Here is a 24,403-nt window from a genome sequence, read left to right on the forward strand (position 1 = left end):
AATATAATATATATATATTCTTCATTTTCATTAAAATAGAACTAGTGATTGCTTCTGAAAGGTATCATTATTTGAATAGCTTAAAAATGTAAAGCTTGGGGTGTTGCTATGGTGTGGAGGTAGAGTGCATGACCCAAACACCTGCTGTTGCAGGTTTCGAGTCCTGGTCCTCCTTACCTTTGCCAGATGCCTCTCCCCTCTCTTGTAACCCAGTTTCATATCTACATACTTGAAAAAATAACAAAATAAAGGACACTTATGTCTAAAATATTCTTTAAAAAAAGTTAATTTTGTGAAACATCTGTAATGGCTTCATTGTAGTTTTCAGAACTTTTTAAAATCTGAGTACTGTAGCAAGACACAACTAATCTTGTTTCTTATTTTTCAGTGCAAACCTGTTATGCATACCTATTAGACAATAAATATTTTTTATAATACAAAATGTTATTAAGATTATGTCAAAGTAGTACACTATATCTAATTCAACTCTTCTGGAATCTGACCTGGTATCCTGAAACCAGTCTGCTGAGCGTGGTCTAGGGTGGTTCTGGGACTAGGTATTGCAAAACTTGCACGTGTCTCTATGGTGCAACTAGTCCTATGAAGGAAGTGAAAGAAGTTTTCCTGGCCTGAGCCCTCATGGCTGGAACAAGTCAAGTCTGTTGGGTATACTGAGTAGCAGCGCCTCAGTTTATACAGCTCCTCGCGGATCTGCCTGTTTAGGAGTCCGTAAAAGAAAGGGTTCATAGCAAAAGAGGAATATGCGAGCCAGGTGACCACTTCCTCCAAGTCATTAGGGGTGTGAGGATTTGAATCTAGTATCAGATGGAGGTGGAAGGCAAAGTAAGGAAGCCAGCAGATTAGAAACTGACCAACAATAATCACAAGGGTGAGAGCAGCTTTGCTTCCAATAAAAGGTCGCCCACGTGTAATCCTGCGAGAGACGTGGTGAGTTGTAATGATTGTTGTCTGGCTGTTTATGGAGTCCGAGCGATGCTTGACCTGAGTGTTCGTCCATGAGGGCAGGGGTCCATTCTGCTGCGCTGCCACACGGGCAACCTTGTATACGTTACAGTAGACAGCAAAAATGACCACAGCTGGCAGACAAAAACAAATGACGCTGAAGAGGGCAGAGAAAATACGCCTGTGATCCCTGTGGCTCCAGTGGAGTGAACAGTGTGCAGCACTTATGGACCTCAGGCCATAAGATGGCCATCCAAAAATTGTGGAAAAGCCAAGAATGGCAGACGCCACCCACACCAATATCACAACAGTTGAGGTCAGCTTCAGAGTCATTTTGACCTCATAGTGCATGGGATGAACAATATAGTAATACCGTTCCACACTGATGGCTGTAATTGTGAAGATAGAGGCAGCTATAAGGATTACATTGAGGAAGACATAGATCTGGCACTCCAGTACAGTGAACACAACACCAGCAAAGTATGGCGAGCTGGACACGATGCCAAGAGGCATTAGCAGGATGGCACACAGCAGGTCCACTGCACAGAGGTGACACACAAAGGCAAACTTCCTGAGATGAGGGGCTTTGATGACAACCACCATCACAGCTGTGTTGGCCAGGAGTGCAAGAACATTCAGGGTCACCATGAAGAGCATCCCTGTCATGTCTTTGAATCGTGTCTGCAGGTTGGGAAGTGTGTCCTGCTGTCTGCTGGGAGCAGAGGGCATAGATGCCCAGGCTGGGGTGCTGTCATTATACTCAGAGGCTGAAACGGTGCCTAACTCCTCCATAATTCATAATAAAGGTTTCAAAGAAGAAGCCTGCTGTACGATGTTTTCCATCACTTTGTCAGTCAAAGGATCTCTCCGAATCCAAATGAAAATCTTGTCACCTCTGTAAAAAGAAAAAAGACCCATTTTGAACATTTTCATCATACTCCACATAAAGATTAAAGTAAAAAACTAATTTTCCAGACAATAAGAACGAACAGTAAATGTAACATTTGCATACTTACGTTTTTCATGTTTAAAATATGATCCTTTGCTTGCTCATTTATGTAAAATTTACTCTGATTTTTTTATCCCACAGAACCCATATTCCAACTTTTCCATTTGATTTGCGTAAATATTACTCTATCAGGTCATGCCACAGCTTTTCAATCAGATTTTGGCCATCCAAATTTAACTTTTCAGGTATGCTTTAGATTTTTCTGTTGAGAACTCTACTTTTGATTTGCCACTGCAAATTTTTATCCCAAAGATGATCATCAAAATGTTATAAAGTAAATGGAAGAATGGTCATCACATTCTTTTCTTTTTTATCTTATTCCTATTAAATCAAGAACACGGATCTTAAGTGATGCAATAGAATTGCTGTGATCTAGAAATGATCCTTTATTCTATAGTGACCATCTGGATGAATCTTCAATACACTGTTGGAGTGATGTTTTTAGGCCAGCCACCACTGGGAAAGTTAATCACCGATTCTTTCCTCATTTGTGAATAATGGTGATTACCTTTGTTAACTAGGGTTTTAAAGACCTGGGAATGGCTTCATTAACCTTTCCAGACTGAAAGATGTGAGAAGATTTGTGTCTCATCTGTCACTGGTTTTCATGTCGTCATCCAGGTTCCTTTTAAGAGATTTCTTGATTCTATACATCAGGCTGTAATAAGGCCAGAGTGTTTCTACTGAAACCAACCAAATAATGTGGTTAATAACAGTTAATAACAGCTTTTTAAAGCTCATTATTAAAACCCTAAACTATTAACCACTATTTGTATTAACTAAGTCTATTTTACTTTGATTTTAAAGTACTTTGATTATTTTACAACATTTAAATGGGATGTTTTGTACTCCAAAAATAATAAATCTACATGTTCACAACAAACATTTCAAATATATCGACTTCGTTCCTTGCAACAGAGCCCCCTTTTTCTATTAATTTGTTTTGTAATTGTTAAGACAATACAATGTTTTGCCATGAAAATTAACATTGTGGGCATGTGAAATTAAAATTTCAAAGGAGAAACTGATTTTTTTACCTATACCAAACAGTTAATTGCAGAAATAATTTCTACTTCCCCAGTTTCAAGTTTAAATTGCCTTTCCTTAATTTCCAAAGACTAGATGATGGACGCTGATCATATTGATGGATATGATCTTGTAACAATTAACAGTAAAACACTATATCAAACAAATATACAAGCTAGAACAAAAGCATTTTTTTAAAGCTGTCAGTATACCAGTTTCCAAACAAGATTCATATAAAAAAAAGCACATGAAAAGTATAGAAAAAAAACACTATGTTTATAATAGGCAAAAGAAATATGAATATTAACATAAAAAAATAGGAGGTGTTATGTGTTACTAAAGCTGATGGAAAGCAGGATCTCTGGAAATGTTCACTTGCATAGCAGCGATTAGTGTCTGATCAGTGTCACCCTTCATCATAACATCAAAGAGTGTCCTCTCTTCACACAAATCACAACATAACTTACAAAACACTTATGCCTGGGACTAGTTATGAAGCAGAGGCTCGATCTACTATTAACTCATTCAGATGCATTTCATTTTTAAGTATATGTGGCTCTCTGAACATGTATGAACTAATTGTTCGAAAATCAGATTTAGAATTCATATTTGAGAGAATGTTTCCTAAATGCGGATGCTTTCTGCTGCTATAATCTTCTCTGATGGGGAGTGACTGGTGTGCCAGTTTTATAGAGAGGTTTATCCACAGGAAAGGGACTTACAAATGTACATCCTCATATTATGTAAGGTTGTTCTCATTTCAGTCATGTTCTAGTTGCAGATTGGATACGCTGATGGCTTTAGGTCTGTTTGACCTTTTTAAATAGAAAGAGATTTATCTATTGAAATTCTATTTACATATTTCTGTTGATATCTAAGAAATATACAGTTCATAAAATTTTGAGTTTGCTTGTTCAGAAAAGGTTAATGCCTCCCAATATGCTTGAATAGTGTCCAACAGGACTATTTTTAGTTAAATACATTCAGCATAATAAAACTCTATCAACGCATAAGTTAAAGAAAAGGAAAATAAAACCACAACCAAGAAAAAAAGCTATTAATATAGAAAGTTTCTGAGAATTATAACTTTTTAAATAAGTTGCAACCATTAAAAATGTTAGCTTGCAATATAACTTGCTGTTAAAAACGTAGGGCACATCATTACTTTGAGCAAATTTTTTAACTATAGATATGAAGTAAGGAACTCCAGATTAATCCAAGGAGGGGAAAAAAATAATGGAAACTGAATGAAATAATTAATTAATGTTCTGTCATTAAAGGTTATGTAGACATTTTTAGATGTATCCACTTTTTCTAAAACGTTTTGCAGAACTACATGGTTGAATTGAATTCAGAAGATGATTACAATAAAATGTTGAATTATTATATTTTATTTGATCTTATTCAACATAAAATTTGCTTGATAAGAAATTCTCTATTTTTTCTTTATCATTTACATATTTTCATTTGTTCATTATTTCTAAGGAGTTAGGACAATTTTTATTTTGACACCTGAAAACCATGCAGGTCTGATGATAAACTGAAGTCCTTTTTTCAAAGCCTGTATATTGATTTTTATAAAATGTTTATAAAAAAAAATGTTTGCTTATTCATATAAAATTGTAACAAAGCTTACGTTTAAGAGTAGCCCTTGGTCCTTGGAGATTTTCTTAAAAAGCTGAACCCTTCCTACAATCTCGGTTCTCTCCTGAACTCCCTTCAGTAGTCCAAAAGTCGTCCGCTGGGTTGAAATATTTCATAAAAAGAATACTCCTTTTTTTTTTTCAAAGGAACATATGACCTGAAGAAGGGCTGATTGCACGAGAGTGAGAGGAATGATCTGTGAGATCTGACTCAGGCAACTCAGATAGCTACAGGGACAGAAGAGGGAGGAGCCATAAACCGTTAATCACCTCAAATAAAAAAGATGTTAATAGCAACCCTCACATTCTGCTGACATAAACCATAGAATAACTAAATAACTAAAGAATAAGTGAGCAGTTGTTTTATTTTTTGCACCTTACTGAGGTAATGATACAGTTGAAACTGCAATGTGAAAAGACAATTTAATTCTCTTGCTCTCAGATTAAATCAGACTAAACATTTCTTGTTTCAGATCAGTTAGGATTGACAGAATTATTTCAATTTGATAACATGCAAAATGTTTAACTGAACTTTTAAAAGCCCAGATGATGATGTTAGACTGTTGGCTTTACAGGTTAATCCAAGACATTTCAATCAAGTTGAGGCACACCTGTGGACAAAATCAAAGACAGCACTCCAAACAAACACACTGCTTTCTCATTTGAAACATATTGAAAAAAAACCTTAACAAATAAGCCACGATATAAAAGTCTTGTCAAGTCTCCTCAAGCCTTGCTCATGTTTAGGTGTAATTTCCAAATGCTTAAGGTTCAGCATTCATCCATTAAAACAATGATGTCCAAGTATAAACAGCAATAAAATTTTTAATGTACCTTTCTGGGAAAAAAAAAATACCTTGCAGGTTGAATTCTCTTATCTTGTGGAGTCAATTACCATTAACATGGCTTAAAGGGCCACTAGGAGGGGAGGAAGACATTGTTTCTAAAGATGCATTACAAAAAAAAAAGAGATCAGCTTGCACATGGAATTAGGGACAAAAACCTTTAGAAAGAGATATTTTCTGTAATTTCATTAAACTAAAACAAGGATATTTGGCTGTAATATCTAGTTTTGCTTTTGAATAACAAAAGTGAAACTGTCCAAGCTTAGAGCAATCAATCTAATCAGTGAAATCTAGGGTTGGGAAGTTCATGCTTTGTGGACATTTTCCTGATCAAATTCATTTGAATTGAGAAAGCTTCCTGGAGAGGTGGCGAAACGTCTTCAAATCTTGAAAACCAAGTCCAGTGGATATTTTTTGAATTTTTACGGAATGATCAAATTCATTATTGGAATATTGAGTTAATAAGTCAAGAGCTTGGTCATTAAGTTATGGCTTAAGCCCAAATGGATCTAACAAATAGCCAATAACTCCAAGTGGCTTCAGGACAAGAAATTAAATGGTTTGAAGTGAACATATTCCAAATCTGTCAAACACAAAGGAAATGTATTCAAATATCTACGATTTTGGCATTTGGTAGATATATTTTATTTCAGAATCCTAAATGACAAAAAAAAACAGGAAAGGTTAATTTTATATCATACAGTAAAAAAAAAAAAGAAAACTGTTACACGTGTACTTTGACACAGTGGACATAAATCTCATGTTTCAAATTTACTTCCAGGGAAGTTTTAACAAGGCTCAGTGCTGACATCTGTTGACTGACAGCAGGAAAAATGCACGACAAAGAGGACGTTCTAAACTTTATTATACTGATATACTTATAGAAAGTTACAGTACATAGACGAAATAAAACATGAGAGCTGATTATTTTAAGAAAAGGGTGTTTATAACTGAAATCAAAGTCTGAAGTTGAATGAAAAAGTCAAAAATGCAACATCAGCTTTTAAAAAGATCACACATAGCACTGGTGTGTGCACATACAAGGTACACTGGGTTGAGAGATTGAATATTATTGTTTCTACGCTACCACACATATAAAATCACCTCATCATAGACCATTATGCTTAGTAACGCTAGGTTATACACACATAAAACTTTATAGTGTTATCAACTCCTCAGACTCAATAGGCAGCAAAGAGCTGTCAGAGTAAAAAGAAGAAAAAAATACAGGAGCCTAAAAACGTATGACAAACACTGAAAGTTTCACTTGGTTTAAAAAAGGCAACACTTTGAGATCAGAGAGTAATACCATGCCAGATGGGCGCCGCTAAAACTCAGAGTCATTCGCCATTGCATCATTTCCAGACAGAAGTGAAGCATCTTGGCAGAAGGTTTGATCAACAGCTACCCTGTTTTCAGCTTTAGCTAGCCCAAGCCTCTTCTTCAGAAGCTTGTCCTCGTTGTTCAGCTTTGTGCGGATAGCGTATTTAATCTGGGTGCTGTCGACGCCAAACTTCTCAGCAACGTGATCTAAAAAAGGGACAGGAGGAAACACATTGCAAAGTAATGCTGCAATGCTGCAAGAGTGAAGTTTTCATTTTTGTTATTTATCCTACCCATGAGGCTTTTTAAAATCTCAGGTGGGAGAGGAGGCTTGTGGCTTTCCTCTCCTGTAAAGTTGTTCTTCCGGCCCTGCAGACAATGTGTGGCCAAAGTGTCTCTGTCGAAGAGTATCATCAGCAGAGCTCCAACATACTTCTTAAAGTCAGACATGTCCGCGACACGCTCATAGAGATCTTTGGGCACTCGAATGTTCTCAGCAAGATACACAAAGTTAAGGTCATCCTGAAACAAAAAAGAGAATTTAATTACACTGATCAATAATTCATACACTGCAAATAATGTAAATCTAAATAAGCCCTTTTTTTCTTAAAATAAGTGGATTTGTTCGTGAATTGAGGACGTAAGTGAGACACTTTGCCAATGGAACAAGACAATTTGCATTTAAAATAAGAATAACCAACTGCATTGTCTTATTTCAAGTGCATATTATCTAACTGTCTTCATCTAAGAGTAAAAATACTAATTCCATTTGCAAATCATCTTATCTATCTACTCAAATTACAGTTAAATACACCTAATTTAATACATTTTTACTTCTTTCTAGATCGATTTTGCAGAGTACATAAGCTTTATCACATTGGTGAAACGAAGCATACAAATATCCTAATATAGGTTTGGTTTGATTTATCATTTAACAGTTGTGTTGGTAAAAAGACACTGACCTCTGGGATATTATGAACTCCTCCAACATGAACTTGGGACTCCCCCAGGAAGGTCACAGGTTCGTTGTGGTTTTGTGGCTCAACTACTGCCTCACCTCCATGGAGAACGTGATCCAGAGTTACTCGAAGTTCATTTGCTGTGTGCCTCATCTGCATCATGAGTGTGTTCATCTCTGCAAACAGACAATTACACTTGTAAAACACATTTTATATGGGAAGTATGCACTCTATACAAAAATATACAGCTGCAAGAAAGGTTTGGTGGATAAGCTGGAGTTTTCAGAGCATTTTCATGTTAAACCAAATAAAGCAGTGATGCTCTTCGTTTATTGTTCCCTATATTTGAAGTATATGTTCCTGCCCTGGGAAAGCTTGGTAACCTCCTTTTTATAATGCTTTCTCCTCTGTGCTTTATAGCTTCATGCTGATTATGCAACAGGCCCATGTTCTAAATATGCTTTTAATCTACTGATTATTTTGGAAAGGAAACCAAGAGATTATTATCAAACTCTAGCTGTTATTTTGTGTTTTCCTGAATTCTATAAATTATTGCCAGTGTTATGAACATAGCCTACTGTTTTTCTCAAATATGTTATTCTTTATTGCTTTTATACAAAGAAGATACAATTGCACCCGAAAATCTCTGAAGTTATGTTCTTCGTTTAGGCTGCACAGTGGTGAAAATGCAGCACTATTGTCTTGTAACAAGAGGTTCAGTTCTTACCCTAAGGTCTTTCTGTATGTGTATGTTCTCCCTGTGTATTGGTGGGTTCTCTGAGGGTACTCCTGCTTCCTCCCACAGTCCAAAAACATGAAAGCTAGGTTGATTGGTGGTTTCTCTAAATTGCTCTTAGGTGCTAGTGTGTGTTTGCATTTTTGTATGTCTCTGCCCTGTGATAGAATGGTGACCTTTCCAAGGTGTACCACATATTTTGCTAATAGAGTGGAGGAGATAGCTAAACCAGCTAAACTACGATATGTAAGGTGACTTCAACAGTAATCTGCCTTAAGGCAAATAAGAGCCTGACGTGCTAACGGCAGGAAGTGTTTGCAGATTCCACCCACCTTTCAGTTCCCTCAGCTCTCTCTCAGCCAAAATCCTGCATCTGCGCTCATATTTTAGCTGTGCCTGAAGCTGTTCTATTTTCATAAGGAGGCTGATGGTGTCTGTTCTGATGCCTTGGCTTGCAAGATGTTCCTCATCACAGTCAAACGTTTCAGGCTGCCAATGAGAAAAAAACAGAATAAATAAATTCAAAGAGCTTAAGAAAAATAACTCTGCGTCTGGGTACATGTGTCCAATATTCAACAAAATCAAGAGTTCCCATCATACTGAACTTACTGCTTAAAGTTTATTTTTTAGATTTAACATAAATTCCTCAAGAAAAAGGTGTATTTTTAAGCTGTATAGATTAAGTGTGTCACTTTTTATTTCCTAAACAATACTGATTTTTGCAGCTCTAACTATGAACCAATACTAATATCGAACCAATACCAGATCAGCCCAAATCATAGATACTTTTATTACATATTTTGTAGTGTGGACTTTTGGAAAAACTTGATCTACTGATATTATTCCCTTTATTGTTAAACTTTAAACAAAGTGGAAGTTTTTCTTTGTGCTTGCTTATATTAAAGATATTTGTTGCAGGCCAATATATTCCAATATTCGTCTTTAGGGTGACTTTCCAGCACTGGATCCGTACATCCCTAATGGAGATTAGAGTAAAGCAGTGCTGCTGCTCTCTAATCTGATGCCGCTCACTGCAAGACTCCTGCAGTTTAGCTTTACTTTGAAGCCAGAACAGTTTAGCTGCTTACTTAAATTTGCACGCAGTAAAGCTAAAAAAAAAATGTAAAAACCTTTAATCTTTTAAAGCAACAGTTTTTATCGAGTGCTGAAAAAAACTTTTGCTTTTTAGTAGATCATGGAAAGTGTTTTTTTCATGATTGTTTTCATCTGATCTTTTCAAGATGCCAAAACAGAAGGGGAAGTTACAGCACCAAAGCAAGGTTCAAACTGCCCGTTTCATCTTGACTGCCGTACCGTACCATATTATTTGCCAAAAGACGGAACTCTGGAGATGTGCCGAGACAATAATAACGCTGTCTCTCCTCTACCAGTTCCTCCACATTTTCATTCAAATGACCAAAATAATGCTCCTACTGTGTATTTGGATGAAAAGAAAAACAAAATTAGCTGTTAGGGAAAAAACAAAAAAAAAACTGGTCAAAGCATAGACATGAAAGGAGTGCTATCTATCACCCTCATTTAACAAATTCTTTTTTTTAAACTACAGTTTGCAAGCTATTATTAGCATATGGTTTAAAATCAAATTAATATTTTGCCAATTTTAACCCTGATTTGATCCATTTGTTGCGTTTTAATCCATTTCTTCTTTTAAATAAGTTAAATTTAGTAGGTTTATTCTGAACTATAAAACACATAATATATTATCACAAGAAAAAAAAAACTGTTAAATAAGGTCGTTATTTCCAGTGTGCACAATACATATTAATAACAATATACATTTAGAGTCTCACAATGAAACGAGACAAACAAGCTCAAAATGGAGTGAGACAAATAACTTTTTTACTCCTACTCTCTGTTCACATAAATTATGTGTATTTGCTAAAAATACATTTTATTTTATTTTTATTTTTTTGCACAGATGCATGAATACATACATCAACACACATACATAATTGCATTTCTAATAATCAAATTATTTTTTTTTACACTATCATATATGTTTATTTTAGGGTAGATTTTTTGCATATTCTACAGATAAGAAGTAAAAGTGTAAATATAAAAATAAATATATTCAATGTGAGATATTAGAGTAACAGTCTACCTCTAGGAACATCTTCCAAGACTGTTGGAGAACCAGGTCAGGGTACTACCTCGTGGACAGGATGATAAGAATGTGCAAAAATAAACAAAAACCATTTGTGTTTTAATGGTTCAATTCAGCTGGGATTTGCTCACATCATTGGTGCGAAGAGGTGAGTGGCTAGACTCCTCTGCCATCCTGTATCTGTCCTCCACTGAGCCAGCACCGAACTCCTGAAGGTGTAAAGGACTGCCGATCTTTATCATCTTCACTTGCGGCTGTGTTGGACTAGATCCACAGCTTCTCTTTGGAGGCATTACTGAAGTAAATCTGGACACACAGATACACATTCCAAGTTAGGCTTCCCTGCACAGACATGGGATCAGGCAAACTTTGTTTTCAATCATATCACGATCTGTCTTTGCTTATATATACATTCCTGAATGCCACACAAGATGGAGAGTTTTTTTTTTTTTTTTTTTTTTTTTTTTTTTTTTGATCGGTTCCGCTGGCCCCTGTCTCCTCTTCAACCCCTCCCACTAACGCAGCTGGATGCACAACACAAAGTATCCATCAACGTGTTGTGAAATCATGATTTATTGTCAGACTCTCACCTGATCGTTCAGACAGCCTTCAGAAAGCGATTCTGAACACAGTCACTGAGGACAAAGGCAGCGGAGTACATGGAAATACTGCGTAGTAGAGGAAGTAGTAGTACTACTCCAGTATTACAGTATAAGGGTCCTGGTGTAGTCGCTTCAAATTTTGGATACTTTCATGGAAGATTTCCACGCACATATGCTTGAAATATCAAGTTTATATTTATGTTTAAAACTGCTTGGGAATTATGTCTTTGGGACTGACATATTTTAAAATCCGTATTTTTTCAAACATACCTGTGGAACATTGCAGTAGATACGTAGTTCCCGAGGGAAGAATTTCAAATCTGTACAACTTCCTGTTTCGCCTTCTTCCAACGATTTGACCAATGGAAATTCGCTATTATGAGAAAAGGCGGAACTTTTGAAAACTGACAAGGCTGCGAGCCAATCAATTTCCAAGGCTTCCTTCGAGCCGGGTGTGGGCTTCCACATTGGTTTTGATCTACACATGTGGCTTCAATGTTGCTGCTTAAAGACAGTGGAACAGCGATAAAGGTTATTTGAAAACATTTGTTTAAGTTGTAACAATGTCTTCGTCATTTTTTATAAAGTCGAAAGGGAATCCTAAAGCAACTAAAAAAGGAAAAGATACTTCAGCGGTTAAACGGAAGGTAAGTGGAGTGTGTGCTGGAGTTAGCAGTCCAGCTAAATCATGTTAGCAACTGTATATTCGTGTTATTTTTATTTTGTACCTTTTCTGTAGGCAGATGGAGACGCGAGCGGGAAGAATAAAATAAGAGCAAAGAAGTCCAGCAAATATAATGAAGAGATTTCCAGTGACTCGGAGGTGGAGAGGTTTGTGAGGATGTTACTTTTTGCGAATATTTACAAAAGTTTCACAAGATTTCACAAAAAAAAGAAAATAAGTATATGTTTAAATAATACCCAAAGCATATGTGTAAATTAGAAATTAAGTCACTCTGCTAAGCAGAAAGTCTTGGGTAAATATGTCCGTAAACATGCTCTGAAAACTGCAAAAGGTCGTAACACTAAATTTCAAAAACTTGTAAAAACAACAACACTGATATTTGCTTGGCACATTAATCACAGGATTTTGATAGGCATATTTTTTGATAGGTTATTTTTGAATAGGGAAATAATTGCTAAATTGCTTATAACAGACATCTTCAGAAAGAAAAAAAAACATATTTTTTAAGAGTTTTGCTTTGTATACAACAACAGAAATCAGTTGGTATTCTTTTTATTCTGAGCTTTAGAGCTTTGTTCTGAAATCAAACAGAATAACATTTCAAGTCATTTACAGTATGTGGACAGCAACTGCATAAACAAACTCATAACTCAAAGATTCTGATTAAAAACTATGAATGGAAAAAGTGCATATATGTATATTTTTTGCAGCCCTGCATTACCCAAGAAGAGGCAGGCCAAAGAGGAGATTGAGTTTGAGGAAACTCCTCAGGAGAAGAAGCTCAGATTAGCCAAACTATACCTTGACCAACTAAAAGAAGAAGGTAGGCTTGTGTACTTTATGTCAGTAACGTGTGGCCTTTCAGAGTTTAAAGTAAGTTGATTTGTTCTTAATAGAAGAAAGAAAAGCTGAAGATGAGTCGTTTGAGACGGATCACATAGCTGGACGACTTCAAGAAGAAGTGGTAAGAAGTATCATTTTGTGAAGATGTGAAGCAGATATAAGTCATTTTTTTGCAACATTAAAATTCCTTCAAATTGAAATGTTCTGGAGAAGTATGTGCTTTGATGTTAAAATAAGTGGACTCCATGGTGTCCTCTTAACTTATTTTTCAGCTCTTTTGGACTATTTGTTTGTGATTATTGACCTCCTGTCTGACTGATCTTGTCTCTTTTGATTTCAGCTTGAGCAGAAAGGAAAGCTCCAGCGTCTTATAGCCAAAGATGTAAGTGTGAAAATGTTCTTTCCCTGAATCCTGCTACTTACCTAGGATAATATACATTTTGAAAAAACATGTTTAATTATTTTACTTATTCTTCTTTTTTTAGCTCATGCCACCAGATGTCTCGGAGATCCGGGTGTTAAGAGGTCACAAATTACCGATTACTTGTCTGGCTGTCACTCCTGATGACAGATGCATCTTTTCAGCTGCTAAGGACTGCTCTATTATTAAATGTCAGTATTTGGTTGTTTTGACTATGTTGAAGTAAACGGGGCGGTAAATATGTTAATAAATACTACTCAACAATGTCTTCAGGGGACATTGAAAGTGGGAAGAAGCTCCATACAATACATGGTGGGAGAAAAGGTACAGAAGACCGCCATGTTGGACACACGGCTCACATCCTGTGTATGAGCCTTTCATCAGATGGGAAATATCTGGTAAGAAACTGTCTTTTTATAGACTGTCGGGCATCTTTTATGGTATATTTTGTCATATGAGGTGTAACATTTGAATTTATTGTCCACATTAGGCAACAGGAGACATGAACAAGCTGATAATGATTTGGGAGGCAGAAACATGTAAACATCTGTATAAATTTACAGGACACAAAGGGCCTGTTTCGGTACGTTCTTTGTTTTCCTGAGAACTTTGGAAAAACTTTTAGGATTACCAGATATGTTTCATGTGAAATATGTTTATCTTTGCTTTGTTCTCAGGGTCTTTCATTCAGGAAGGGAACTCATGATCTGTACAGCGCTTCTCATGACCGCTCAGTCAAGGTCTGGAACGTAGACGAGAACGCATACGTGGAAACTCTGTAAGTCGATCGTCAATAGACTTGGATTCCCTGTTAGTACTTTGGAATAGATTTAATTGTGTTTGTGAATGTTTGTAGCTTCGGCCATCAGGATGCAATCACAGGACTGGACAGTCTGAGCCGTGAACGCTGCGTCACAGCAGGTGGGCGGGACGGCACAGTGAGAGTGTGGAAGATAGCTGAAGAGTCTCAACTGGTCTTCCACGGACACGAGTGGGTTTCTTTAGTTCTCTGGTCTAAACATTTGTTTCTCTCTATTATTCAAACCAACAAAAATTTCAGCAGTCGCTGCTCTAGAGCATTGTTTCCCAACCTTTTTTGACTTCCGAACCCCTTTGGGCATTTTTTCTTACCATGAGTACCCCTCTCAGTCAAAAGTATTAAAGATTGTCCAAAAGTTTAACGTACAATAACTGATTATAGAATAAAAACTATTTTACTTAATATTTCAACTTTAGCATTTCATTCTTAGACATTTTATGCTTTCCATCTCAAATAAGAAAAACATAAATAGGTTGTCTGGCAGTTGGTAAGGAATCAAAATAAATACATTATTTGTATAACTGGTGTTCCTTTGAGTAAATCCCTTATACTCAGTTAAACTTGATCAATTAGGAACAAAATACAGAAAAAAAATTATAGTCAGAATGACTTGGTTTTACTTTGTTTTCATCAAGACACCAGAGCTTGCTTTGATGAGCTCCTCTGTTCTGTACATCCAGTCTGTTCCTCTGCTTGGTTTTGGTGTGTGTCAAAGCTGAAGGTGAACTCAAAGAAAAACTTGCTTTTGTTTAATTTTTCCACCTGGGTCCTCACAAAGCAACACAGATCCTGACCCTATTTATTTTACTACCTAAAAAATGACATATTTTCATTCAGACCACTAGGGGTAAGTGTAAACCCCAGTTGGGAATCACTGCTCCAGAGCGGAGGTCTTCAACAGGGGGTCCTCGGAGGTAATAATAATAATAAATCCAATTTGTACCGCACTTTTCATTAACAAAAATCTCAAAGTGCTACACAGTGCAAATAAAATCAAAGATAAAAATCAACAAGGTACAGCATAGGGGTCGTGAAAATTTTGGTTGATTTGACTTTTTTTATATATATATATTATTTTATATATATATATTCCCCCCGGCAATTTTTTTCCACTATTTGTCTTTAAATACACATAAAGATGTCTTTCAGTCATCAATGGTAAATGGCCTGTACTTATATAGGGCCTTTTTTCAAGTCAGGAGACTTGACCAAAGCTCTTTACACTACATTCAATCATTCACCCATTCACTCACACACTGATGGTGGCAAGCTACATTGTAGCCACAGCTGCCCTGGGGCTCACCTACAGAAGCGGGGCTGCCACTGGCACCACCAGGGCCTCTGACCACCATCAGTAGACAATGCAGGTGAAGTGTCTTGCCCAAGGACACAACGACAATGAAAGTCAGAGCCGGGGCTTGAACCGTCAACCCTTCGATTTCAGGGCAAACTCCTACATCCAACACCCACTGTCGCCCCATCAGTGCACTCATTCAGTGACACACAGGAGCTCTTTCAAGCTGGACACTGTTTCATTCACACCTGTCCCATCAACCAGGAATCAGAAATACTTTAATAATCCCAGGGAGAAATGACTTGCATTACATTACTTCATCTGTAATAGAGTGTCTATAGGACCAGTTTGATATAACACAATATATATAATTAGGAGGTCCTCGCTCCATCTCGCCATCAGTTTGGGGGGTCCTTGGCCTGGAAAACAATGAAGACCCCTACTCTAGAGTGTGAAGATTCTTACTTTTGCTCATACTTGCAATAGTTCTTTTTTAAAGTCCAGCTGGTTCCATTACAAACAGGTAAAAAGATTAAAACCACTACTACTAGTACTTTGACAGGAAAAGTGAGAGAATTTATTTTTGTTAGTGTGAGACTTACTATTCTTACTCTGATAGCAGAAGTCCTCAAAATAGAGGGAGGGTGAACATTTTGTACTTTCTAAAAGCAGAAATATTTAGTTAGCAGCAATGTTGCCAAACCAGCTGCATTGTTTTATGGTCAGAGTTCAGACTGAACTGGAAACAGCTTGGAGCTAAAAAAGGCATGAACCTTAGTTTACATTTGAAATGGAGGTTTGCACGAAACGCATGCTGTAAATCCTTTTGTAAAGCCATATTCTTTTGTGATTATGGTAAACTGTGGCAGGTCTGTTTGGAAAACATTTTATAAACCCTCAGGTTCCAACAGCAAAAATGAAAAGATAATCAGATCAAAAAAAGCAACACCTTTATTTATAAAAATTAAATAAAATAACAAGCCTTATTTTAAAAATTTCAGTTCAGTCATTTTGTACCAGAACGTAAAACATCAGCAAATTAAAATATGCTCACATCATTTAATCTATCACCAGAGTAAAGCGGTTGACAACATGCCAAAAAAAAAAAACGCAGTTTTGGAGATTTATGGAATATTTAATCAAACATAAGGATGCTGACTAAAGATAAAATAGATTAACCTTATCCTTGGCTTTTCCATATTTCTGTTACACGTTCTCTACAGTGGATTTTGGAGTTTTGTACCAGAACTTCTTTCTATGACATTACACTTTTTACTGAATATTAACGGTGTCTGCCTGTTAGATGTACATAAAACATTGCTTTTAATTTTATGTTGTGTAGTTTTTATTTTATTCCGCATCTCAAGTAACTTATTGAAATGATGTTATTGTCTCCATCTGTTTGTCCTTTAGAGGGTCAATTGACTGCGTTCAGCTCATAAATGAGGAGCACATGATAACAGGAGCAGATGATGGGTAAGAGATTTCATCCTCTCATTCATGCTCTCACCCAGCCATTGTTAGGTTTGTACCAGAATAATGTGTTCCTCTTTTATGATCTCTTTACCTTTTCTAAACAACCTCAGCTCAGTTTCTCTTTGGAGTGTCAACAAGAAGAAGCCCCTCAGCACGGTGAAGCAGGCTCACGGCTGCCATGGTGATGCAGGGATGGAGCAGCCTCATTGGGTGGCCTCAGTAGCAGCTCTTCAGAACTCGGACACTGTAGCCTCAGGTGCCTCTGGCTGTGAGAGTCCTCTCCACAATCTTTTCTAATAGCCAAACAATATGCTTTTACCTCACTACAGTGGTGCTCTACAAACAGATCCATTTAAAATGTATAGTCATGAAAAAAACATTGGGCCACCAATAAAGGTATTTGTATTTCTAACATGTGAATATTTAATATAAATATTTACAAAATAGAAATAGTCAGATGTTTTAAATTAATAAAAACTTAAGAAACATGGAATGTATGTTCTGGTAGTAAGTTTGAACATCCCCACATCTATTCTCACAATGACTAGAACAACAGAGGGGTATATTGCACATGACGTACACAATAAGTAAATCTTTATCCATCATCATAAAGGAGAGATACCTTGTTCATACCTGAAATATTGAACTTTGTGTTACTCCCAAGTGTTAAAATCAAAGTGAAGATAATGAGTTTAAAACATCTGTCTTTGACTTTTAGTAGGAAGGTTGCAGAAGCAAATAAGGTGACCCTTATGGCAGAGAACAAGGTGTTAGTCTAAAATGATTGAATGATGTTCTTATATTGACAATTATTTGACCATGTTTGGCCTAAATAACATTATAAAACATACCCACTGTGAAACATGGAGTTAGAACTGTCATGGTTTGGACCTGGCCAGGTCCCAATCAACGAAACAAACGCAATTTTTTTTTTCCACGTATCACAAGATGCTTCGGAACAAAATTTAGAGGCCAAGAAATTCTTAGAGCATGTGTTAAAGTTATGAAGTCAGTAGGAAGGGAAGATTTCCTCACAATGTCAGGCATCAGGTTTGAAGACTAATACCCATTTCAATGAGAATATCTTTATTTAACAGGTTAAGCTTAAGTATTAAGGATATTCTATTCTTAGCTAGAGTGTTTTTAAGCCTTAAGCTGTAATAAATGTTTTTTTCTAAAACAAGGAGTAAATAGAAATTCAAATCTATATGCAGATGTTTAATTAGGAGGAATAGAGTGTTTATTGGGACGTCTCATATGACCCCATAACTTTTAAATAATGTGGTTGGTTTTATGGATGGATGTTTTTCATGTACTAACTTTTTTTTTTCTGTGCAGGTTCTCACAACTCACAAGTCAATGTATGGAAATGTGGCCAGAACTTCCGCCGGCTGGAGCTTTTGTTTAGTGTGCCAGTGGTAAGATCAGTTAACCTGCTCCCCTGTTGAAGATATTAAGAGAAAAAAAGAAAATCTATCAAAAAAATTAATGCATTAGACCTCTTAAGACCTGATTTTGTCTCTGCATGTCTGCTTTTTCCCACCTTTTGAATAATTTGTTTTTCATTTTGGTCTTGATTTTATACAGGTTTTCTCTTTGAGATCTAAGATATGCTTTACAAGAGAGACCTGTTTTGATTAAAAACTAACAGAATTACAAACACGGCAATAAAAAAATGTCCACTTCGTTTAAATAAGCTAATGAAAGTTTTTATTATTTTTTTTTTATCAATAAACAGAAATTTCCTTCATTAAGAGCAATCTTCTAAGAAGAATGTATTCAATCGACTTTAAGTCTCTATATAATTTTATTAAATTAACCATGTATATATGTTGGTATACTTCTCTTGCAAAGCTGTAAATTGGATTGTTTTGTGTAACTTATTTTATAGAAAATGCACACACCTGCAAAGCCTTTCCCATAAACAGTACAGCAGTGTATTACAAGTGAACACAGCTGTTTAGACCCCCTTCAACATGACTATATAAATACAAATTTAAATATTAACATTAGTCACTTGTAACCTTCTCTTGCCTTCAAGGGGTTCAATATGTTTTGTCTTTCTTCCCTTTTCCATGTTTTAGTCTGGTTTCATCAACAGTCTGAAGTTTTCAAGCTCTGGGCAGTTCTTGGTGGCTGGAGTTGGACAGGAGCACAGGTACCAAACTAGAATACAATTCCAGTACAGGGACATGTTATTTCGATGCACATCCTGTAGATGGCAGTAATGAAACACTGTTGCAAAAATACAAATGCACCAAGCTCTTTGACACCTAAAAGACACGAGAACAGGGGCGTGTAACTGGCGGTTTGTCAGTTTGAGCCCCGAATCTGTTGTTATAGGCAGGCAGGCAGGCAGGTTACTTCACCCACCTTTCCTGCTGATGGTATGGCAGCCTTGCCACCGTCAGCCTACCCCAGGGACGCTGTGGCTACATTTTAGTTTGGTGCCGTCAGCATTTGAGTGTGTGTAAATAGATGAAAGTAGTGCAAAACACTTAAGTGTCCTTGGACATTAAAAAGCCCTTAACTATTACAGGCCATTTAAAAAAATAAAATAAAAAAACACACAAGTGCAAACCCCTTTCCTGTAGAAATACTGATTACTCTTTCAGAGCATGTTCATATTTGACTTTGGATGTTTTGTGTTGTCAATAATTGTGAAGTTTTGTGAATTATATTCTGCAACTTGTGTTTTGTTCACAGGTTGGGACGATGGTGGAGATTGAAAGAAGCCAAAAATGGGATCTACATCATTCCTCTAAAACGAAAACCATCTAATGCAGAAGAAGATAAACACCCAGAATAATAAACGTTTGTTGTAAATTATATGTTTAAAGCTGACTGTAAATTCCTTAGTTTTTTTTTTTTTTTAAAGCTGTTTGAAGAACCTGAAGGGTATTTATTTAGTGACTAGCAGTGACTTCCCCTGTGGTTGCTGTTTTTAGAGAAGTGCAGCTTCCACCTCTGTGAAAGAGTCACAGCCTTGTGGGTGAGATCGGTTGTGCTGGATGGATAAAAGGTGTGAAGAGGCTGCATTGTAGGAGTTCTGCTAAGAAATACTTTTTGTATTCCAGTCCACGGCACCTGCATCTCTTTAGGTTATTCAGAGTCAAATACAAACAAGGTTTGAACTTTCAGGAGATTTTATGTTGATGAGCTTATTCAAGTTCTTTTTTTTATTATTATTCATTAAAGTAAAATACAAAAGAGAAATACTTTAAACAGATGAAGGTGTCTCATTTCCTTGACTCCAAAGTTTTTGAAGTAATTCATGGTTGAGCGTAATGTTAGAAGTTAGTATTAGGCTTTTTAAGCTAATTGGGATCAAGCAAAAAGCCTCAGTTTCCTTTTCTTAGACGTATGTACTCCAACTAAATGTTGCTTGTCAGTGTGTCTTTAGCGGTGTTACTTGCCATTTTTTAAATCTTCATACATTTTACACACGTTTGGTATAAAGGAGTTTCTTCCCCAGCAAATAGTTTATCAATGGTGATAGTGCTAGTAGATCTCCTTGAAAATTAGCTGCAGTTTGATCTATTAAAGGGGTTTTCATAATTTCAAACTGCATCACTGCAACTAATAACTGATTTTGAGGAAAACTTCCAGAGGACAAATATGTTGCACACTTAATGGACCAAAAGGAAATGGTTTCACCAGTTATGACTTTCATGCTGTTCCTTTTTGGTATTTATCTGGTAAATAAAGGCATGAATCTGAATGACAACTGATGATTTTAATGTTGCAGAGCAGTGGTCTTAACTGGGCCTCTTGCTTAATTGATCTCTATTCACCCTCATGCTAATCTTCCTCTCGGTTATATGTGTGCTTGTTACATTTCATATTTTAATACTATTGGTGGGTACTTTTATTAAAATGTGAAAAGGGGTAATATTAACCCCTTGGCACCCATTGTTGCAGATATGCAACAAAGCCTTTGTATTATTAAGATACCATGTGCATTACTTCAGTGCCAGTTGTTAGACATTCAGTGAACAGGGACCTTTGGCATGGTCTTGTTTTTGTTACATCTGGCACCTAAAAGTATGTTTTTATATTTATATATATATATATATATATATATATGTGTGTGTATGTATGTGTGTGTTAGGGCTGCAACTAACGATTATTCAGCAAATCGATTCATGGCCACAACAACAGAAACTACAGCGATGAGTGACGCTCTCCAATAAGTTAGCTTCTTATGTGAAGTTTAACACAGTTTTAACTATCGGAGAAAAGTAACATGCTAACGAGATTCATTTGACAAAGTGCATAATGACTGGCTGAAAGAAATTCTTCAACATTGTTTGGACCAATTCAGAGATTCTGAGGCAGTCTAGATTCTGTATGCAAATGGAGCTGAGAAGCATGTTGGCTTGGACAGCATTTATGAGGATGTCTCTGATACTTAAATCTAATAACTGCATACCATAAACCAGTTTTAAGACACTGATAGATTTGTTGAAGAGGAAATGCCATCAAAGTGGTGTCTCAATGAATTGATACCTGAAAATAAACCAGTTCATCAGCAGTATTTTGGTTCTAGGCCAGCAAGATTAAAGTCATGGACTTTACAGACACATCACAAAACCTTAATCCAATAAAAATGTATGGAATGAGACCCAAAAAGCATTTCTTTTCTAATATTAAAAGAAATGCAAAGGTGCTGGAATACCTCTTTAAAGGTGCCAAAAGTTGTTCGACTTTGGACAAAGAACTAAAACTCTTTTTTCCTTACTAATTCTCAGGAAAGCTATTGGACATCCTTAAGCCTTTTTTCAGTTTATATCAAATTTTGAGGTTAAAAGGAAAAATAGACAACCAGCTTTTTTTTCAATAAAACATCTCCCCTCATTAAGGACAAAAATGGTCAATGTTTTGATTTGGGAAATAACAGCAACTGTCTTAATCCATTTATGTGTTTGAAAAATAAAAGTCTTTACCAGAATGTATTTATTTTTCTGCATTTCTTTAAAAGCAGCAACCAAAAGGCCTAAATCAGGGCTGGAAAGAGTGTAGCTAAAATGATTATCAGACATTCAGCCTCTCCATGATGAAACAGTTTTGCAGGTAAAAATGACCTAGTTTAGTCCTGGTCAAATTAATAAAAAAAATTTTCTACCAGATCTATGGCTGATTCTGCCATGGGAGATAACAATAAATTTAAACCTAAATACTGACTTTAAAAGCTGAGTAAAACCTGGAATCAGTAAATTAAGGTACAATGCGTCTTTGTACGATACAAAAGAAACCGTTGACCTATTTGGTGTCAGAAGCTGTGATATTAGTTTATGTTATTGACAAACCTAAGCTGCACCACCTCCTTTTGTGCTTGGTATAAAAGCTTCTGCTAACACGACACACATTGGACCTCATGCAAGAGGCATTTTCTGAGAAAATATGTCTTCTTAAGTCATTCGAAAAATTGATTTAGGAGAAAATGTCTAATTCATCATTTTTCTCCTATTTCTAATCTCTGCTCTACACTTGACAAAAGAGCCTTGTGCACTCATCGACTGTTATCCAAACCTAGTTTTTCTCTAAATGACCAAATTTGTGTTACCTATAAGCAATTGTCCATTTTATTAGGCTACATCATTATATATTGTGCATGTCTGCAATTTTAAATTACAGTTTTATTCCCTGATGACAAAGCTATTGGTTGCTACTTAAAGCTGGCATGTTGGTATCAGGGGACTCTGGCTTAATTTGTTATCATTTCGTCATAGTCAGTATAGTCATAGTCAGTGAGCTCTATGTGAGATCAAGCTACTATTGAAATAACATCTTGAGCAGAGAATTGTTAAAAAGTTCAGAACGAGGTTCAGCTGCTCAAAACATTTGCATGTTTATGCGTTGTATGAGAGTGATGGAGAGTGTGATGAAGGAAGACAGACGTGGTCTGGAGATGTACAGATTTCGCAGATTCTTGTGTCCTATTAAGCATTTACATAATGTTGCACCTCTTGCCCCCACAAGTTTTTTGTGGAATGATTTCAGATCAAATTATTTTTATTATTAGTTTTATGTATTTATTTTTGCTTCTGCAGTGCAAGCAATGCATTTACAGCTCTTGTGATTTATTCCCCACTTCTTGGCTTTTTCTGGTCCTTTAATTCTGCAGCTCAGCAGAACCTCGACCTCCATACCCGTAAGTTTGTCTTCTTCATTTTCGATGTCTTTTCTGTGAATAAACACTTGACAAGTGTAGGAAGATGTACCTTTTAAAAAGGTACAACTTCTTGATGCACGCTCACCTATGCATAGATGGATTGCATCATCTTAACAATGATTCACGATCATTTACTGAAGTTAAGAAAGTATGTGTAATCTGATATGGGACATAGGAACCCATGTCTAAATCTATGATAGGAGAAATAGTAAGATACACTTATGACAAGAATACAAACATGTTGTTGCACAAGCTCCATTGTCTTTGCCCGCTGAGGCTCCAAGGCAGCCACATTGAGTAGCTGGAAGCATAGTGTCAACCAATCGGATAAACACAAGACAGACACTATGTGCAGGCAGGATCTCTGCTTCTCCAGAGCTGTCAGAAATAAAATAAGTACTCCAGCTTCCTCCAACAGTCTAAGAACATGACTGTTGGGTTAACTGGCATTTCTAAATTGCTCTTTTTAGGTGCTTGAGTGTGTGTGCATGGTTATATGTGTCTATGCTGTCCTACAATAGACTGGCGACTTGTGCAGCGTGTACCCCACTTTTTGTCCATGGACTGCTGTAGATAGTGTTGTTTTTGACAGCCATCTTAGATTTTGTCTTAGTCTTCAGGACGAAAACTATTATTAGTCCTAGTCACATTTTAGTCATTACAATATGTGATAGTTTTAGTCTGTTTTAGTTGACTAAAACTTAAAAAGGTTTTAGTCTAGTTTTTGTCAGTTTTGTGTTGCAAAATAAAAATTAACCTTTACAATGTTGAATAACAACCAGATTCTTAACCAGCTCTGAATAATATAGCTCTGAAATCTTCCGTGAATTGCAGTAAAGTGTTGCTCAACTGCAGGCAGTGAAGAGCTGCTAAATAAGGGGCACCTTCTAGCTGAGCCTCTGATGAAAGTACCATCCCATGTAGTTCTCCTTAGCTGCTGACTAGCTAGTTAAACAGTTGACACTTCAGTCTCACAAACTGTAGATTTTGTGTGAAGTAGTCTTTGATCAAGGTGATTAATGAGGCCTCCTCAGGAGTAAACTAAGTCAATTACCAAGTAGATGAGTTATAATCGTTTTAACATGGAGAAATAAAAACCTGATCATCACAGTGCTGTTTGCATAATTTAAATGAAAGTAGTTTTTGTTGAAGCAGATGTATGATGGAATCTTCAAACCCAGCTTAATTGCAATAAGCTATAAGATAGTGTCTTGTTTGCTTGCTCAAGTTGACCAAAATAAATTTCTCTGAGACTTCCATTATATGCAATGACAGGGCAACAGGTCTATAGTCATTGAGAACTAAGTTTTCTTTGGTACTAGAAGAAGGCAGGAAATCTTCCAGATTTGGAACAAAAAAACAAAGAGGTGTAGAATTCCACAGAGCTTCAGCGAGTGTCTTCTGGTATGCCTTCTTGCTTTCTCTAATCGACCTTAAGTTGCTTTTGTATATTCCTCA

The 24,403-nt window shown here is 36.3% G+C and overlaps 3 protein-coding genes across 4 annotated transcripts; 1 reads left to right on the plus strand and 2 right to left on the minus strand.

Annotated features, from left to right (window-relative positions):
- Positions 1–477: 477 nt before the first annotated feature.
- gpr62 (G protein-coupled receptor 62) lies at positions 478–4,755 on the minus strand. Its single transcript, XM_015392625.1, has 2 exons — positions 4,635–4,755; positions 478–1,858 (listed from the first exon to the last, which is right to left on the minus strand). Exon 2 carries the CDS (start codon positions 1,753–1,755, stop codon positions 478–480), a length of 1,278 nt encoding a protein of 425 aa, XP_015248111.1. The 5' UTR covers positions 1,756–1,858; positions 4,635–4,755.
- A 1,399-nt stretch (positions 4,756–6,154) lies between these two features.
- Positions 6,155–11,372, minus strand: LOC107096114. 2 transcript variants are annotated; one of them, XM_015392619.1, is made up of 7 exons: positions 11,220–11,372; positions 10,761–10,935; positions 10,627–10,671; positions 8,837–8,993; positions 7,772–7,944; positions 7,103–7,331; positions 6,155–7,016 (listed from the first exon to the last, which is right to left on the minus strand). In XM_015392619.1, the coding sequence occupies exons 2-7, from the start codon at positions 10,920–10,922 to the stop codon at positions 6,814–6,816; spliced, it is 969 nt and encodes a 322-aa protein (XP_015248105.1). In that variant the 5' UTR covers positions 10,923–10,935; positions 11,220–11,372; the 3' UTR covers positions 6,155–6,813. The 2 variants fall into 2 exon arrangements, with proteins under 2 accessions (XP_015248105.1, XP_015248107.1); XM_015392621.1 differs by lacking the exon at positions 10,627–10,671 and having other exon boundaries at positions 6,165–7,016.
- Positions 11,373–11,683: 311 nt separating this feature from the next.
- On the plus strand, positions 11,684–19,986 carry rrp9 (ribosomal RNA processing 9, small subunit (SSU) processome component, homolog (yeast)). Its single transcript, XM_015392617.1, has 15 exons — positions 11,684–11,878; positions 11,971–12,062; positions 12,627–12,739; positions 12,813–12,880; positions 13,100–13,141; positions 13,245–13,371; positions 13,454–13,578; positions 13,671–13,763; positions 13,858–13,958; positions 14,037–14,171; positions 16,708–16,770; positions 16,881–17,026; positions 18,109–18,188; positions 18,855–18,928; positions 19,477–19,986. Exons 1-15 carry the CDS (start codon positions 11,795–11,797, stop codon positions 19,577–19,579), a joined length of 1,446 nt encoding a protein of 481 aa, XP_015248103.1. The 5' UTR covers positions 11,684–11,794; the 3' UTR covers positions 19,580–19,986.
- The last annotated feature ends 4,417 nt before the right edge of the window (positions 19,987–24,403 follow it).

This window comes from Cyprinodon variegatus, unplaced genomic scaffold (genome assembly GCF_000732505.1).
Source record: "Cyprinodon variegatus isolate N-32 unplaced genomic scaffold, C_variegatus-1.0 Scaffold599, whole genome shotgun sequence".
NCBI lineage: Eukaryota > Metazoa > Chordata > Actinopteri > Cyprinodontiformes > Cyprinodontidae > Cyprinodon > Cyprinodon variegatus.

Coding starts and splice junctions, on each gene's coding strand:
- rrp9 (XM_015392617.1), top strand. CDS start 11,795: ATGTCTTCGTCATTTTTTATAAAGTCGAAAGGGAATCCTAAAGCAACT. Junction 12,063..12,626: donor AGTGACTCGGAGGTGGAGAG/GTTTGTGAGGAT, acceptor TATTTTTTGCAG/CCCTGCATTACCCAAGAAGA. Junction 12,740..12,812: donor TGACCAACTAAAAGAAGAAG/GTAGGCTTGTGT, acceptor TGTTCTTAATAG/AAGAAAGAAAAGCTGAAGAT.
- gpr62 (XM_015392625.1), bottom strand. CDS start 1,755: ATGGAGGAGTTAGGCACCGTTTCAGCCTCTGAGTATAATGACAGCACC.
- LOC107096114 (XM_015392619.1), bottom strand. CDS start 10,922: ATGCCTCCAAAGAGAAGCTGTGGATCTAGTCCAACACAGCCGCAAGTG. Junction 7,945..8,836: donor AGAGCTGAGGGAACTGAAAG/GTGGGTGGAATC, acceptor GTCTGTTTGCAG/AGATGAACACACTCATGATG. Junction 7,332..7,771: donor GAGTTCATAATATCCCAGAG/GTCAGTGTCTTT, acceptor TTTTTGTTTCAG/GATGACCTTAACTTTGTGTA.